The following is a 17,661-nucleotide window of genomic DNA, read 5'->3' as shown; positions in this document are numbered from 1 at the left end:
AAATTTTCCTGTTGTTTCAGCATCATTAATAAATCATAAATGGTGTTGCAACAGTATTACAAACATTGGTGTTTCTAGAATGTCCTTTCATTGATCTTTAAGTGCTTCTGTATCAGTATACAGTTTGATTTCAGTTTATTTAAAAATTCATATTTTTATAAAAGTGGTAAGGCCATGTCCCCTCATTGTTTTCTGTTTTTAAAATGTTCTTGCCATTTATGTGATTCTTCTCCACATGAATTTTGGAATAAGTGTGCATGTCATGATCCATAAAAAATCTTTTTTTTTTTAACGTTGGAATCACCTTGAATTTAGAGATTCATTTGGGAGAGGAATTTATATCCTTACAATATTGGGTGTTTCCATTCAACAGCATGGTGTGACTAGTCAGATCTTCTATTTTCCTCTGTAGTTTGCTCGTTTTCCTAATGTTGATTGTGTCGAGTAATAGTGAAGAGGATGGGATCTAGTGCCACGCAACTTAGGTTTAGTCTCTGCTAAGCTTGGGCAAATGAAAAAAAAACCCTTTTGGGTTTCAGTTTCCTCATCCATGAAATGGGAGTAATAACTCATCGGGGTTATTGTGAGGATGAAATGTTTAAGACTTGTAAGTGCACATATTTAATATATTAGCTAATGTTAATAAGTCTGTATTTAGGTATTTTATAGTTTCTGTTCTTTTGTGAATAGGATCTCATATTTAAATCTCATTTTAGGGGTTCCTGGGGGGCTCAGTGGGTTAAAGCCTCTGCCTTTGGCTCAGGTCATGGTCTCAGGGTCCTGGGATCAAGCCCCGCATCGGGCTCTCTGCTCAGTGGGGAGCCTGCTTCCTCCTCTCCTTGCCTGCCTCTCTACCTATTCATGATTTATTCGTCGAATAAATAAGTAAAATCTTTAAAAAAAAATCTCATTTTAATTGGTTATGTTTGGTATATCGAAAAGTTAATGATTTTTTGGTCTTTAGTTCTTGATTTGAATACTTTGCTGAACTTTTTAGTATTAATATTTTTGTTTCATTTTTCTAAATTCTTTTTTTTTTTTTTAAAGATTTTTATTTATTTATTTGACAGAGAGAGTTCACAGTAGACAGAGAGGCAGGCAGAGAGAGAGAGGGGGAAGCAGGCTCCCTGCTGAGCAGAGAGCCCAACATGGGGCTCGATCCCAGGACCCTGAGATCATGATCTGAGCCGAAGGCAGTGGCTTAACCCACTGAGCCACCCAGACGCCCCTCATCTTTTTTTTTTTATTTAAAGATTTTATTTATTTATTTGACAGAGATCACAAGTAGGCAGAGAGAGAGGCGGAAGCAGGCTCCTAATTGAGCAGAGAGCCTGATGTGGGGCTTGATTCCAGGACCCTGTGTATATACCCATTGTGTATGTATGCCACATCTACCTTATCCATTATCCAAAATCCATTCATCCATTGATGGGCATTTGTGTTGTTTCCATATCTTGGCTCTTATCAATAATGCTGGAATAAGCATAGAAAATAGGCATAGTTGGAAATGCTGAATCACATGGTAGATCTATTTTTAATTTTTTGAGGAATCTCCACATTGTTTTTCATAGTAGTTGGACCAGTTTATATTCCTACCAGCAATGTTTAAGGGTTTTCTTTTCACCACATTCTCACCAGCACCTGTTGTCTCTTGTCTTCTTCATGATAGCTCTTCTAACAGGTGTGATTTAATATCTTATTGTGGTTTGGATTTGTATTTCCTGGATAACTCTGATGTTGAGCATCTTTTCATGGTCTGTTGGTCATTTTGGTGTTCACTTTGGAAAAGTGTCTCTTGAATTCTGCCCAATTTTTAACTCCTTGTTTTTGTTGTTAATTAATTTGAATGTTCTTTATGTATTTTGGATATTAACTCCTTACCCAATATGTGGTCTGTAAAAATTTTCTCCTCTAGGTTGTCTTTCATATTGTTGTTTCATGGGGTGTATAGACGCTTGGGTTTGATGTAGTTCCATTTTTTTTTTTTTAAGGATTTTATTTATTTATTTGATAGACAGATCACAAGTAGGCAGAGAGGCAGGCAGAGAGAGAGAGGAGAAAGCAGGCTCCCTGCTGAGCAGAGAGCCCAATATGGGGCTCGATCCCAGGACCCTGGGATCATGATGGCTTTAATCCACTGAGCCACCCAGGTGCCCCTGCTCTTTTTTTCTTAAGGTTTTATTTATTTATTTGAGAGAGAGAGAGAACATGCAAAGAGGGGAGGTGTAGAGGGAGAAGGAGAACCAAATTCTTTGCTGAGCAGGGAGCCTGACACAGGGCTTGATCCCAGGACTCTGGGATCATGACTTGAGCCAGATGCAGGTGTGGTGCTTAACAGGAGCAGTTCTTAAAACATGTGTTTATTGCTATAAACTGTCCTGTAAGAACTGCTTTTGCTGTATCAAATATTGATATGTTTTATTTCCATTTTCATTTGTGTTGGGGTATCTTTTTTCTCTTTCGATTTTTCCTTTGATCTAATTGTTTAGATATGTCTTTTTTAGTTTCCTCATATTTGTAGATCTTCTCACTTTCCTTTTGTTGTCAATGCCTAGTTTCATACCATTGTGGTCAGAGAAGATACTTGGTATGATTTCAGTCTCAAATTTGTTAAGATTTGTTTTGTAGCCTATCATATAACCTATCCTGGAAAATATTCTGTGTGCACTTGAGAAGACTATATTTTGCTGGAATGGACTATATTTTGATGGAATATTCTGTATGTCTATTAAGTACATTTTTTTTTTTTTTTAAGATTTTATTTATGTATTTGTCAGAGAGAGAGAGAGAGGGAGGGAAAGCACAAGCAGGGAGAGTGGCAGGGAGAGGGCTGCCTGCCAAGCAGGAGCCCGACACAGGGCTCCATCCCAGGACCCTGGGATCATGACTAGAGCTGGAGGCAGACGCTTAACGGATCCAGTCACCCAGGCACCCTAATACATTTGTTCTTAAGTGTGGTTCAATTCCAATATTTCCTGTGATTTTCCGTCTGGACGAACTACTCATTGTTGATAATGGGGTATTGAATTCTATAATTATTTTTTAAAATATTTTATTTATTTGATAGAGATTACAAGTAGGCAGAGAGAGAGAGAGAGGAGGAAGCAGGCTCCCCATTGAGCATAGAGCCCGATGCGGGGCTGGCTCGCAGGACCCTGGGATCATGACCTGAGCTGAAGGTAGAGGCTTTAACCCACTGAGCCACCCAGGCGCCCCTCTCCTATAATTATTGTATTGTCTAATTTTCCCTTAAGATTTGTTGTTATTTGCCTGATACTGTGGAGGCCAAGAAAAACAAGGCTGTACCAATCTCGTATCTAGCCCTGACATAAGTGTAGCCATCTTGATGTACCAGATTATCACAAAATATTTCTTGGATTCTGACCTACTTAGGTTAGCACTTTAAACAGTCCCTCTCTCCTTTAATGATTGATTTAAACCCCTGGCTCAGCTGCCTCTGTCTTTCATAACTCCCCTATACATTCCCCAACTGATCAGTATTGACCTGAGTAGGTAGGGACAACTCTGCGCTCCTACTCAGCAGGAAGAAGTTATAGGAGATGAGACCTTCTACCTTCAACAACCTTAAAGATTTAAGGGTCAAAATTGTTCACCGGGAAATGTGGAGGCCGAGAAAATCAAGGCCATCCCACCTCAGGTTTAGCCTTAGCATAAGTACAGCCATCTCAGACCCCTGTGCCCAAGGGCTGAATTTTCCCCTACTTTGCTTTAGTTCCAGGAAGCCCCACCCTGCTTTGGTTCCAGAGACTCCCACCCTGCTTTAGTAACAGGAACCCATAAATACCCCTGCCTTAACTAAGCTCGGGGTCCAAGTCCCTACTCTGCTGTGTTGGGTATACTTGGGCCCAAGCTTAAGCTTGTCGAATAAACCCTCGTGTGATTGCATTGGTGCTTGGCTTCTTGGTGGTCTCTTGGACATTAAACTCGGGCACAACAATATATTTTGTTGCTTGAGCAACAAAATGTTGGGCAACAAAATATGTTGGGAGCATATATATTTATGATTGTTATATCTTCTTAATGAACTGACACCTTTATCATTATATAATGACTATTTTGAAGTCCATTTTGTCTGATGAAATTATGCTTGTGCACTTAGTATGTCTTGAACGTTTTAAATTACTTCTCATCCCCCTGTTTTTGGTAGAATTGTTTTCTAAGTCTTGATCTTAGCTTTCCCTGTAAGAATTTTGTGTACTCTGCAACAAAACAACATCTTGGTTTTGGTAGTTCAGTTTTTCTAGTAACTTTGTTAATATGCTGTGCAAGATTGAAAATTTGAGTATGTAGTGTATATGATATTAAATTGTGAATTAATGGGACTTAACAATATAACAGTGTATCAACATGTGAAGAAATTGGTACTTGATATACTGTTAAGGAAAATTAGCTTCCAGATTTTAAACTGGCAGGTCACAGGAATAACTCTTGGAAAAGAATCACAACTATATGATTTTTTAGATTTCTGTTACATATGTTAAGAATTGTACAAATTGAAATATCTGTCTTCAGAACAACCAATAAAAACTTAATTAGGAAAGAAAAAAATATTTCATAGATAAAAATAGTCCTTTTTCTTCTGGTACCAGTATTATCTTCATTTGTCTCTAAAGGTTCCATCATTTTACTGTTCCCTTTTTATATTTTTGATAGCTCAAATTACCTCTTTTTATGCTGTAATTTTTTTTTTTACTTAGTTGTAATAGCTGTAGTTCTTTTTAATGCTCTTTTCCTTTAATTTTTATGTTATAATTAAGAATTTAACATATTCTAAGAAAGAGTTGTAGTTTTTTAATTCTTCATATCACCTTTAGTTATGATTTAGTGTACTTAAGTCTTTATGTTAGCTTGAAGAGGTCCTTTGGACATTTAAGGCAGGTCTAGTGGGTCTCGTGGTGGTAAACTGCCTTAGCTTTTTGTCTGGGAAAGCCTTTTCTCTTTCATATCTAGAGGATAACTTCAGCAGAGTATTCTCGGCTGACAGTTTTTATCTTTCAACATTTTGAATATGTCATTCCATTCTCTCCTGGTCTATAGATTTTCTGCTGATAGCCAAATGTGGGTTCCTTTGTAGGTTGTCTTTCTTTTCCCATAGCTACATTATAACAAAGGAAAGGGAAGTAGGCAAACAACCAGAACTGAAAGAGAATGTCTCTTTAAGTTTTTTTCATTTTTGACTTTCAACAGTTTTACTATTTAAAAAAAAATTTTTTTAAAAAGATTTTATTTATTTGACAGAAATACAAGAGATCACAAGTAGGCAGAGAGAGAGGAGGAAGCCGGCTCCCTGCGGAGCAGAGACCCTGATGTGGGGCTCGATTCCAGGACCCTGGGATCATGACCTGAGCCAAAGGCAGAGGCACTTTAACCCACTGAGCCACCCAGGCATACCCCTTTAAAGATATTTTTAATAAAGATTTTATTTTTTATTTTTATCTTAAAAAGATTTTATTTATTTATTTGAGAGAGAGAGAGAATGAGAGTGAGTGAGCATGAAAGGGAAGGTCAGAGGGAGAAGCAGCCCCTCCCCAGCGGGGAGCCCTATCCGGGCAGAGATGCCAGGACTCCAGGATCATGACCTGAGCTGAAGGCAGTTGCTCAACCAACTGAGCCCCCAGGCACCCAAAAAAGTTTTTATTTTTTTAAATAACTGATACACCAAACATGGGGCTTAATCTCACAACCCTGAGATCAAGTGTCATGTGTTCTGTATTGACTGAGCCAGCCAGGTGCCCCTCAACAGATTTAATATAATGTGTTTTAGAGAAGGTCTTTTTGTATTGAGATAATAAGGTGTTCTTTTGACTTTGTGGACTTGTATATCCAGTTCCTTTTCCAGGTTTCGGAAGTTGTCATCTATTATTTTGTTAAATAAACTCATTGCTACCTACATTCTCTCCTCTTTTTCTGGAATATCCATTATTCTTATGTTGGCTTTTCTAATGAAGTTTAATAGTTTCCACTGGGTTTCTTCTTTTAAAAAAAATCTTAGTTCTCTCTTCTTTTCCACCAGAATCATTTCTAGATTCCTATCTTCCAGCTTGTTAATTCTGTCTTCCAACTCAGTTTCTAGTGCATTCCAGCTCAGTTTCTAGTGCATTCTCATACCTGATTTATTGATTTATTTGGCTCTGGAATTTTTAGTTTTATTTTTTAGAATTTCACTCTCTTTGGTAAAATACTCCTTATGTTCATTCATTTTCTTTCTGAGATCATTGTATTGCCTGAGTTTTTTGTAGCTTGTTGAATTTCTTTATATTTTGAATTCTTTATCAAATAGATTGCAATATTCTATGCCTTTGGGTTCAGTTGCTAGAAAATTGTCATTTCCTTTTTGTGATAAAATGCTTTTTGATGGTGTTTGTTGGAAAGTGCTTCTTCTGCAGCATTTAAGTAGCAAACACCTTATTTAGGCAAGGTTTTGTTTACTTTGATTTTAACAGTTTAACAGGCTGGTAAATTAGGAGCCTTCTTTTTGTTTTCCAGAAGGTGGTACTAGAGTACACCAGAGATAATTTGAAGAGAAGGGAGGGAGGGAGGAAGGAAGGATGAAAGGAAAGAAGGGTAGAAGGAAGGAAGGAAGTACATACTTAGCATTTGAGGCTTTGGATATCCCCACAGCCTGGTAGGAGAATCCTCCAGGAGTCTGTGGGCGGTCTCTTTGCCTAAACCCAGGACCCACAACAGGAGACATTCTCTTTCAGTTCTGGTTGTTTGCCTACTTCCCCTTTCCTTTCCTTTCCTTCCCTGCAGTCGTTGCTGTTACTCCTCAGTGCAGTGAGTCCCTCCAGCTCCAGAATTTGCCGTCTGGCATACCTCCACCCACCACCTTGACTCTCTACTTCTGCCAGAAACGTTGTGCTGTTCTTTTGCTGGACATGCTGACACTGGCTCCCACAGCTTCTCCATGGCCCATTCTACCCACTTTGAGTTACATGAATGGATGTCTCAGGCTTCCTGGTTTGCTGTGCAGATGCAGTTTTTTTCAGCTATGGAAGTCCAATTAGTTGTAAATGAAAGGGAAGAGAAAAAAAGAACAACTCACTGAGCTGTAATTCATTATGAACTACAAATGACCTAAGTAGGTCATTTCCAAACTTTTTTCATCTTGATGAAAGTTTCATCTCAAGTTAAATGTACCTTGCTTTAAGGGCTTTCTGTATTGCTTCCTTCATTCTAACATTCCATGTTTAGCTCTATGATTCTGGATTGTACTGGCTTAATTGAATCATATTTTACTAGACAGTGAATGATAGTCATTTTCCTGCTAGGCTACTAGTCCGTGGGATTTAGTTTTCTTTAAGATGTAGTCACTTTTTTTTTTTTTTTTTTTTTAGTCACTTTTTTTTAAGTCCTTAAAGGAGTTCTGGAAGCTGGTATAAAATATCAAATACATTGTACCAAAGGGAAGGAACAGAGTTTAAATATATGAAATTTTGCTTTAATATTTAAGCTGACCTGGCTGCTCTGTGTATTGAGTGATATGCTTCTGTTAGGTTGAGTCTTCTGGAATGATAAAATATTTGTAAAGTACTTATAAATTAAAGAAATAGTAAGGGAGGCTGAGTTGTGGGCTTGTTATCTGTTTAAGTTCTAAAATTTGGTTTTTGAACAGGTAAATGTATTTTCATAGTTCAAAATCAAAAAGACAGTCAAGTGTCTCTTTTCTATTTAGTTACTCAGAAACTGATTAGCTTTTGAGGTTTCCCCTGTGAAGAAACAGCTAGTTTTATTAATGTAAACATAGTGTTGAGGGTGTGTGTATGTATATGTACTTTTTTTTTTAATTGCCTGCTGGGTTTTTAAAATTTTTATTTATTTTATTTTTATTTTTAGTAAACATATAATATATTTTTATCCCCAGGGGTACAGGTCTGTGAATTGCTAGGTTTACACACTTCACAACACTCAACCATAGCACATATCCTCCCCGATGTCCATAACCTCACCCCCCTTCTACAACCCCCCCTCCCCTCAGCAATCCTCAGTTTGTTTTGTGAGATTAAGAGTCATTTATGGTTTGTCTCTCTCCAATCCCATCTTGTTTCATTCATTCTTCTCCTACCCCCTTAACCCCCCATGTTGCATCTCTACTTCCTCATATCAGGGAGATCATATGATAGTTGTCTTTCTCTGATTGACTTATTTCGCTAAGCATGATACCCTCTAGTTCCATCCACGCCATCGCAAATGGCAAGATTTCATTTCTTTTGATGACTGCATAGTATTCCATTGTGTATATATACCACATCTTCTTTATCCATTCATCTGTTGATGGACATCTAAGTTCTTTCCATAGTTTGGCTATTGTAGACATTGCTGCTATAAACATTCGGGTGCATGTCCCCCTTCGGATCACTACGTTTGTATCTTTAGGGTAAATGCCCAGTAGTGCAATTGCTGGGTCATAGGGTAGTTCTATTTTCAACATTTTGAGGAACCTCCATTCTGTTTTCCAGAGTGGTTGCACCAGCTTGCATTCCCACCAACAGTGTAGGAGGATTCCCCTTTCTCCACATCCTTGCCAGCATCTGTCATTTCCTGACTTGTTTTTTTGTTTCTTTTTTTACAGACAGAAAGAGAGATGAGGAGAAGCAGGCTCCCTGCTGAGCAGAGAGCCCAATGCGGGACTCGATCCCAGGCCTCTGGGATCATGACCTGAGCCGAAGGCAGAGGCTTAACCCACTGAGCCACCCAGGCGCCCCATGACTTGTTAATTTTAGCCATTCTGACTGGTGTGAGGTGATAGCTCATTTTGGTTTTGATTTGTATTTCCCTGATGCCGAGTGATGTGGAGCACTTTTTCATGTGTGTGTGTTGGCCATCTGGATGTCTTCTTTGCAGAAATGTCTGTTCATATCTTCTGCCCATTTCTTGATTGTATTATTTGTTCTTTGGGTGTTGAGTTTGCTAAGTTCTTTATAAATTTTGGACACTAGCCCTTTATCTGATATGTCATTTGCAAATATCTTCTTCCATTCTGTCAGTTGTCTTTTGGTTTTGTTAACTGTTTCCTTTGCTGTGCAAAAGCTTTTGATCTTGATGAAATCCCAATAGTTCATTTTTGCCCTTGCTTCCCTTGCCTTTGTACTTTTTTTTTTATTCTGCTAAGATGATCATTTGTGTTCGTGTGTGTAAAGAGTAGCTGACTCGGGGCGCCTGGGTGGCTCAGTGGGTTAAAGCCTCTGCCTTCAGCTCAGGTCATGATCTCAGGGTCCTGAGATCGAGCCCCACATTGGGCTCTCTGCTCAGCAGGGAGCCTGCTTCCCCCCCTCCTCTCTCTCTACCTGCCTCTCTGCCTACTTGTGATCTCTCTCTGTCAAATAAATAAATAAAATCTTTTAATAAAAAAAAGAAAAAATAGTAGCTGACTCAAAATGTTTTGTGATTTTTTTTTTTCTTTCTTTAGATACATCAAATTGCGGAATGGCTTGCAGGCACTTTTGATTTCAGACCTAAGTAATATGGAAGGTAAAACAGGAGATGCAACAGATGATGAAGAAGAAGAAGAAGAGGAGGAAGAAGAGGAAGACGATGACGATGATGATGATGATGACGACGACGATGATGAGGATTCTGGAGCTGAAATAGAAGATGATGAAGAGGGTTTTGATGATGAAGAGGAGTTTGATGATGACGATGAACATGATGATGATGATCTTGATACTGAGGATAATGAATTAGAAGAATTAGAAGAGAGGGCAGAAGCCAGAAAGAAAACCACTGAGAAACAGGTGTGAATCATGTCTATAATTATGTCTTTTTTTAATTTGGGAATTCTTTGGGATAATTCCTAAACTCATGTTTTATTTCTTAATGTCAAAAAGTAAGTGTAGGGGCGCCTGGGTGGCTCAGTGGGTTAAGCCGCTGCCTTCGGCTCAGGTCATGATCTCAGGGTCCTGGGATCGAGTCCCACATCGGGCTCTCTGCTCAGCAGGGAACCTGCTTCTTTCTCTCACTCTCTATCTGCCTGCCTCTCTGCCTACTTGTGATCTCTGTCTGTCAAATAAATAAAATCTTTAAAAAAAAAAAAAAAGTAAGTGTATATTCATTTTTTGATCTTCAGTAAAGATCTATTTTGTATGAAAATAATATTTAAAAAACATTTTGCTCTGATTATAAGAGTATAAAAACTTATTATAGAAATGGATGGAAAATTTAAAAAAACATAAAAATCACTCATAATCATAACTCTCAGAAGTAATCACTGGTAATATTTGAGGATTTGTATTATTCTTCACATGTAGTAGAGGGATAAGAGAGTATATAACCTTTGGAGAGACTGGAAAAAGAAAAGAACAAGGTAGTATAGAATTCTCACCTGGACCTATGGTTCTGAGAGTCCTCATGGGTAATTTCTGCTTAGTAATTTCATGTGTTTTTATCTCTTTTTATGGGAAAGCACCAAGTAATTTTGAGGAATTGAAATAAAAATGGTCAGTTGAGCTTCATGTAATACATATAGTTGACTGTTGAACAATGTGGGGTTTAGGGGTACCAATCTCCTGTGCAGTTGCAAATCCTTGCATAACCTTTGATTTCCCCTAAAATTTAACTACTAATAGCTTACTGTTCCCTGGAAGACTTGCTGATAGATAGTTGATTCACACATATTTTTTTAAAAAAATATTTATTTATTTGAGACAGTATGGGACAGATAGCATGAACAGGGCAGGGGAGCAGAGGGGGAGGGAGAAGCAGGCTCTCCACTGAGCAGGGACCCCAATATGGGGCTCCATCTCAGGATCCTAGGATCATGACCTGAGCTGAAGGCAGATGCATAACATTGAGCCACCTAGGCACTCTGATTATTTTGTATGTTATATGTATTATATGTTATATGTATTATGTACTGTATTCTTATAATAAAGTGAGCTAGAGAAAAGAAAACATTAAAATCATAAGTAAAAGAAAATACATTTACAATGTTGTATGTATTAAAAAACATCCAAGTTGAACTGCCTGAGCAGTTCAAACCTGTGTTGTTTAAGGGCTAAGTGTAATAACAATAAATAAATATAGCAATAGGGCTTGATAAGGAGAATTTCCCCTCTCTGGACATCTTTTGACGAATGCCTCCATTTTATAGTAGGGAGCATCTATATTAGAAGATAAGATTTTTTTGGAGACATTACAGTGGAATTGATCAGCAAATGTTTGTTAAAACTAGTTTCTTGACTATCAATAATACATTCAACATGACATAGTCAATATACAAATGAAATAAAATTCATATTATTAAGACTAAAATCTAGATGTCAAACATACTATAAGGTGGTCAGCCCTCAGAGATATAAAGATGTGAGAATACAGGTAGTAGATATTTTATGAATAAATCCATTTGTGGATAGTCAGTCTTCCTGGAAAAATTACTTTCTTAAAGAAGGTTGTACCAGGGATGCCTGGGTGGCTCAGTTGGTTAAGCAGCTGCCTTCGGCTCAGGTCATGATCCCAGCATCCTGGGATCGAGTCCCACATCGGGCTCCTTGCTTGGCAGGGAGCCTGCTTCTTCTCTGCCTCTGCCTACCACTCTGTCTGCCTGTGCTCACTCTCGCTTCTCTCTCTATGACAAATAAATTTAAAAAAAAAAAAAAAAATCTTTAAAAAAAAAAAAAGAAGGTTGTACCAGTTATTACACTAAGTTGTTGGGGGAATTGGATCACGTTTTTAAGAATCTATTTGCCCCTTGCTATATATATTATGAATGATGCCTGTTTTGGGGTAACATGATAGGACAAGTGGTTTTAGTTGGAAAACTTGAGGAATAAAAATGAAAATACTGAAAAGAAATAATTGAGAAATGAGAAAATTTCTAAAACAAAAAAATTAGATTATTTACATAATTTTTTAAGGTTTTTTTTTTTTTTTTTTTTTTTTTTTTTAAGTAGTCTCTCTACCCAATGTGGGGCTTGAAATTACTTGATCATGAGAACAAGAGTTGCATGGTCTACTGACTGAGCCAGCCAGGTGTCCCTAGATTATATACATAATTTTTAATGTCCATTTTAGCTCTAAAACTGATGATGTGATAACTTCATAACTGAATATTTCCTGTCTGAAAGTTTCTGTACGTATCTATTAATTACTTTTTCCATGCTTTGAACTTCTTTATGTCTTCTGTCAACTGATAAGCAAAACTCTAGGGTTAAATTAAAAGCTTGTTTTGACAGCCAGTTTTATTGTCTAGATGTAATAAAATACCTTAGATTTACGTAACAGTTGTGAACCCCTTTGACAAATGAAGATGTGCATCCAGTATTTTGGTACCCCTTTTTATTTTGCTTAGGTGGATCAAACTCTATAAATGTTTACCTTTTCTAGAGCATCAAGATCAGATTATAGTGATCATTTAAAATGGCTTAAAGCTGCCTTTCTTTTCTGAAAACTCAGTATGATATATTGCCTCATAAGATATCAATAGCTAGTGTTCTGGATCATTTTAGAAAGGAACGCAGGAACCTAATGTAGTTTGAAGATGAAATCAAATTGTTCAGATGCAGTGGTTACACTCGTGAAAGGAAAGGTCCTATGATTGTAACATTGGAAATGGTTTATATTCGTTGAATGAATAAGTATCTGCAAAAGGGAAATAAAGTTAGATAGGCAAGATAAGAGGTGCCTTAAGAGTAGTTTAGGGTTTTGCATTGGTTTTATGATTTAATTTTTATTGGAAAAATGTGGACCTTGTTTAAGGTAAATATGAGAATTAGTAAAAGAAGTAGAAAGAAATAATTTTGAGGTTTTTGGAGAATATTTACGTAATTAAGAAGGTAACTACTATTCTGAGGATCATTTTCATCCCCCTCCATTTTCCTCATCCTGAAAGGAAGTTGTTCTTGGTCTGAAAGTTTTGATAAATTAAAAAGGTTAAAATTTAAGTATGATATATACAGAATTAATGATTTGTTCAGGGGTTTCTTAAGTCAGTTCTCCAGTATGAATTTCTCAAGTATGAATTTCTTGGGTAGATAATTCTCAAGTATGAATTTCTTTTCTAGCAATCGCAGAGCCTGTTTTTGCTGTGGTCAAAGCTGACTGATAGACTGTGGTTTAAGTCAACTTATACAAAAATGTCTTCAGCCCTGCTGGTCAAGACAAGAAATCTTTATGGGGTAGTTGGAGCTGAAAGCAGGTTAGGCATCTATTAAACATCATAGAACAGGTTAGACTGTGGTTCGAAGAAGTGGATATTCCCCCATGTTTTAACTGAGTTTATGTGCCTATGTCTACAAAATGGGATTTACATTATCAAACGAGGCTGTTTGGTTCTTCTAAAAACATATTTTCATTATCTGACACATGGTTAAACTTCATACCAGGAACATTCTATTTCTTAGGAGTTCTCTTTCTAAAAGAATATCCATTTATCAAAACGCTCTTTGATGCCAAATATGTTAGCCTTTTAAAATTGATATTTGAAAAATTGGGGGAAGTTAATAATTCAGCTTCCTATCCTCAAGGATTCAGATTGACTTATTTTCCCCTCCTGTTTTGTGTCTTTTAATTTACAATGACATAATAGTATGCCCTAATCATTTTAAGTGGTGTACTTAATCATTTCTAAGTGATGTACCTAATCATTTTTAAGTGGTATACCTCTTGACGATCTAATTTGTTAAAAACCTTTGATTTGCCAAAGGTATTGGGGGAATATCTATTGATATATGTATTCTGTATATGAAGACACGAAGAACTAAAAAGCCTCTTTAAAATTCTATAGATTTTTAATAAAGATTTTCTTTTTTAACCATTTACTCATTTTCTTTATTAGATGTTTTCCTGACACGTATTTACCATTTTAATAAAAATGAAAATTTTTGAATAACACTGAGAAGTCTCACATCTAGTAACTGAGTTACTGAACACAGAGTCTTTAATTGCTAATTGCTAGACATATTACTTATGCAGATTTCCGAAATCTAATAAATAAGGAAATATGACTTTGTTCAGAACTCTGAAATGCTGGCAAGAAATGATATTTGGTAGGCTGGCTAGTCCCCTTCCCTTTTTTTTTTTTTCTCTCTGTTTCTGCTTTTTCCCTTAGGTCTGCACCTGTTCAGCATTTGGCAGGATGGCAAGAGGAGGAGCAGCAGGGTGAAACTGACACAGTTCTGGTGAGTTTCACTTCGCTGCTCCTCCTGATACTCAGGGAAAGAATTTTATTACTTTCTGTTGGAAACCATCAGTCTCCAAGTGAATCCTTAATATGTGATGACAGTATTATTTCTTTAGGATTGACTCACTATTTGTATGTGTTCTACTTATTCCAGTCTGCAGCGGCTCTTTGTGTTGGAGTTGGGAGTTTTGCTGATCCGGATGACCTGCCCGGGCTGGCACACTTTTTGGAACACAGTAAGATCTTTGTAAAATACCATTCCTGAGTGTGTGTTTTCCTCCAGATTTGTATGAATTGATTTCAAAGATGAGTAACTGGTTTGATAGAAGTATGATATGTTTAAGAAGGTAAAAGGCTAAGAAAAAATATTTATGAATATTATAGCTAAAGACTTAAATTTAATCTCCTTAACCATATTAGTTTTGTGGATTAGGATGAAACCACTTAGAAGAATATTTTAACAAGTAGATTTTATTATTGTTCAGGTATGCTAAGGCCAACAGATCAGCAGATAATTGCCTGTCTCTAGAAATCTAGTCTTTAACTTTGGGAAGGGCTGTCTCTCCCATGGTTAGCAAGTCCCCAAGATGTCAAAGCATTAGAAATACAGAAAATTAAAAAAACTTGATTAATATCACAACAAAACAACATCTTTGGTTTAACTATAAATGTACCTAAATAAAACCTGTATGGATGCTATATAGATAGAGACAGAGATATTTTAATCCGTTTGTTTTCTTGAATTATTTATATATTTTTTTCTAAGCTAATTGAGGGCAAACTTATCTCCTTAGGAGTTATTATAATAACAATCTGCATACATGTTTATGTTGTTTGCATTTTAATGTTTTTACAAATGAAATATTTCTTAGTTTTTTTATGCTTAGTTTTTTTTAGTCTAAAACTAATATATGAGCATTATAGAAAATTACAAAAACAAATAAAATGAAGAAAGTATTATGGAGACACACCATTGTTAACATGTTGGTATATTTTCTTCCAGTTTTTTTTTGCATTTGAGAATTTTTATCCTTGATAATAAAAGCATTGTTTTATCTCTTTGTCTTCTGTGACTTTGTGTTCTTTCCACTTAGTGGTGTTCATGGGTAGTTTGAAATACCCAGATGAAAATGGATTTGATGCCTTCCTGAAGAAACATGGGGGTAGTGATAATGCTTCAACTGACTGTGAACGTACAGTCTTTCAATTTGATGTCCAGAGAAAATACTACAAGGAAGCCCTGGACAGGTAACTAACTCAAAATGTATATTTATTTTAATTATCTAATGACATTTTACAAATGGTAATAGTGGATGTTGTTCTCTGGTATTTCTTTCTAAGCAGTACTCTAACTCTGTAGAATTGTCATAGTACTTTATTTGGAGAAATGAGCAAACTATTAAATGTCCTTGGTTCCTGTTCTATAATACTTGGTCTTTGTATTGAGTTTCATAAATGTAATCTGTGGTGGCTCATTATTGCAGTTATTTTTCTAATTTAGTAGAAAATACAGAAAACAGAAGCAAAAAAAGGGTATGATTGCTTCTAATTTTATCATTTAAAGATAACTATGGTTAATGTTTGGTATATAGCCATCTATATCTTTAAATGTTTATGGGATCATATTATTCATATTTTTTTGTTTTTGTTTTTGTTTTCTTTTTTTAAAAATTCATATTTTTTATATTTTAGTTTTTAAGTCTTAATTCCAGTATAGTTAACATACAGTGTTAAGTTTCATTTCAGGTGCACAATATGATGATTCACCAATTCTATATATTACTCAGTGCTCATCAAGATAAGTGCACTCTTAATCCCCTTAATCTATTTCACCCATTCTCCTATCCATCTTTCCTCTGGTAACCATCCATTCTCTGTAGTTAAGAGCCTGTTATTTGATTTATTCCTTTACTTCCCTTTGTTTTGTTTAAGTTTCACATATGGGTGAATCCTTTTATATTTTTAAACAAGGTATAATTTTTACACATCATTATATAATTTATAAAACATAATATTAAGGGATTGGGTGTTATTTTTGTTGTATAAGAAGTATCATAATGTGTTCAAGTTACATATTTTCTTAAAGCTTTCTGTACTTACTGCAAAATTGTTTTCTTGAAAGCTTATGTCCATGCGTTAGTAGAGTTTTGATATCAGAAGGTTGCAGACCAAAGTCTACACTAGAAAAAATGAATCATTTCATGCCAAATTCTACATAAATAAAAGATTGAAATATAAAAAAAGAAATCTTGAATTTGACCAGTATAATGTAAGCCTTTGAGGGCAGAGTTTTTTGTCTATTTTTTTCTTGTTGATATCTTTGCAGCATCAAGAATTTGATAGATAACACAGATAAATTTGTTGAATGAATTCATAGTGTTTCATTATAGAAAAAACTACCATAAATGACTGGAAAATTCTCAAAACATGACAAAAGTTCACAGTTTTCTTAAATTTTCTCTTTCCTTAAGAGATTAATTTGATGCTGAAAAATTTTTTGGGTAAAATTCCGTAAGTTGAAAGTATATACCATTATTTTCAATGAAATAAATATGTGTTCTTGAACCCCCAAATTATCAACTTTTTTGCTAAAACAATGTCAAAATCCCATTAAAATTGACCCTATTGCTTTGATAACACTATCAGAGGATATAACCTTCTGGTTTTTCTTCATTAATCTCTAATATGGCTGCTGCCTTGTTCATTGGATTATTTTATGGCTGTTTTTAATTGAATACTTAAGAACATGCTCATAGCACATACATTTGATACTCAGTGTTTCTGTAAGTGAACATTTAATCCCAAAATAACAAACAAAAGGATAGGGACAAAATAAATCAGTGAAGGCAGAGCAAATGATACAAAAGGTTATCGTTCCTGTGAACTTACAAAATCAGGAATATTCTGAGGATGATTGCATGTTTGCTCATTTCAGAGTTCTTAGTTCCCAAGGTTCACAAAATCCAAACAGGTCTTTGTATGTATAAAGAAATCTTAAGCAGTAGTCAGGTTGAATTCTTATGACTTTATATTTTATTACAAAAACAAAAGTAGCCCCCAAGATAAACACACCAGTACCCCTCCCCACCCCCACCCTCCCCGCCAAGAAAACCCCCATTTGGTTATATCTAAATATAAAGAAGGAAGAAGGGATACCTGGGTGGCTCAGTGGGTTGAAGCCTCTGCCTCAGCTCAGGTTATGATCCCAGGATCCTGGGATCAAGCCCCTCATCAAGCTCTCTGCTGGGCAGGGAGCCTGCTTCCCACTCTCTCTCTCTGCCTTCTTGTGATCTCTGTCTGTCAAATAAATAAATAAGATCTTAAAAAAAATAAGGAAGAAACCCATTTCATTGGAAAAAAGATTAGGCAAAGGGTATGTTGAACAAATTCTGACCACCTCAGATTTGATGAAATATGGTATAAAGTTTAGTTAAAGAACTTGATGGATTTCTTTATTCTGTACATTTCTGATTTAAGGATAGCTTTAGGAAATCGAAAGATAATTATATATTTGTTTCTACTTA

The 17,661-nt window shown here is 36.0% G+C and overlaps 1 protein-coding gene and 1 long non-coding RNA gene across 3 annotated transcripts in view; both read left to right on the top strand.

Moving 5' to 3' along the window:
- Positions 1 to 17,661, top strand: part of NRDC (nardilysin convertase) — a 104,527-nt gene that overhangs the window by 22,139 nt on the left and 64,727 nt on the right. Inside the window, exons 2-6 of one of the 2 annotated variants that reach the window (XM_082688394.1) lie at positions 9,431 to 9,755; positions 13,020 to 13,153; positions 14,066 to 14,135; positions 14,292 to 14,373; positions 15,232 to 15,385. In XM_082688394.1, coding sequence (XP_082544520.1) covers positions 9,431 to 9,755; positions 13,020 to 13,153; positions 14,066 to 14,135; positions 14,292 to 14,373; positions 15,232 to 15,385 — 765 coding nt within the window. The remainder of the gene's footprint in view (positions 1 to 9,430; positions 9,756 to 13,019; positions 13,154 to 14,065; positions 14,136 to 14,291; positions 14,374 to 15,231; positions 15,386 to 17,661) is intronic. The other variant, XM_082688395.1, reaches the window with a different exon arrangement.
- Positions 10,059 to 11,798, top strand: LOC309843159. Its single transcript, XR_014299978.1, has 2 exons — positions 10,059 to 11,407; positions 11,641 to 11,798. It is a non-coding gene; the product is annotated as an uncharacterized lncRNA (long non-coding RNA).

The sequence above is a fragment of the Mustela nivalis genome, assembly GCF_964662115.1.
Source record: "Mustela nivalis genome assembly, chromosome: 10".
Lineage (NCBI taxonomy): Eukaryota > Metazoa > Chordata > Mammalia > Carnivora > Mustelidae > Mustela > Mustela nivalis.
This window is presented reverse-complemented; position numbering and strand designations above follow the sequence as displayed.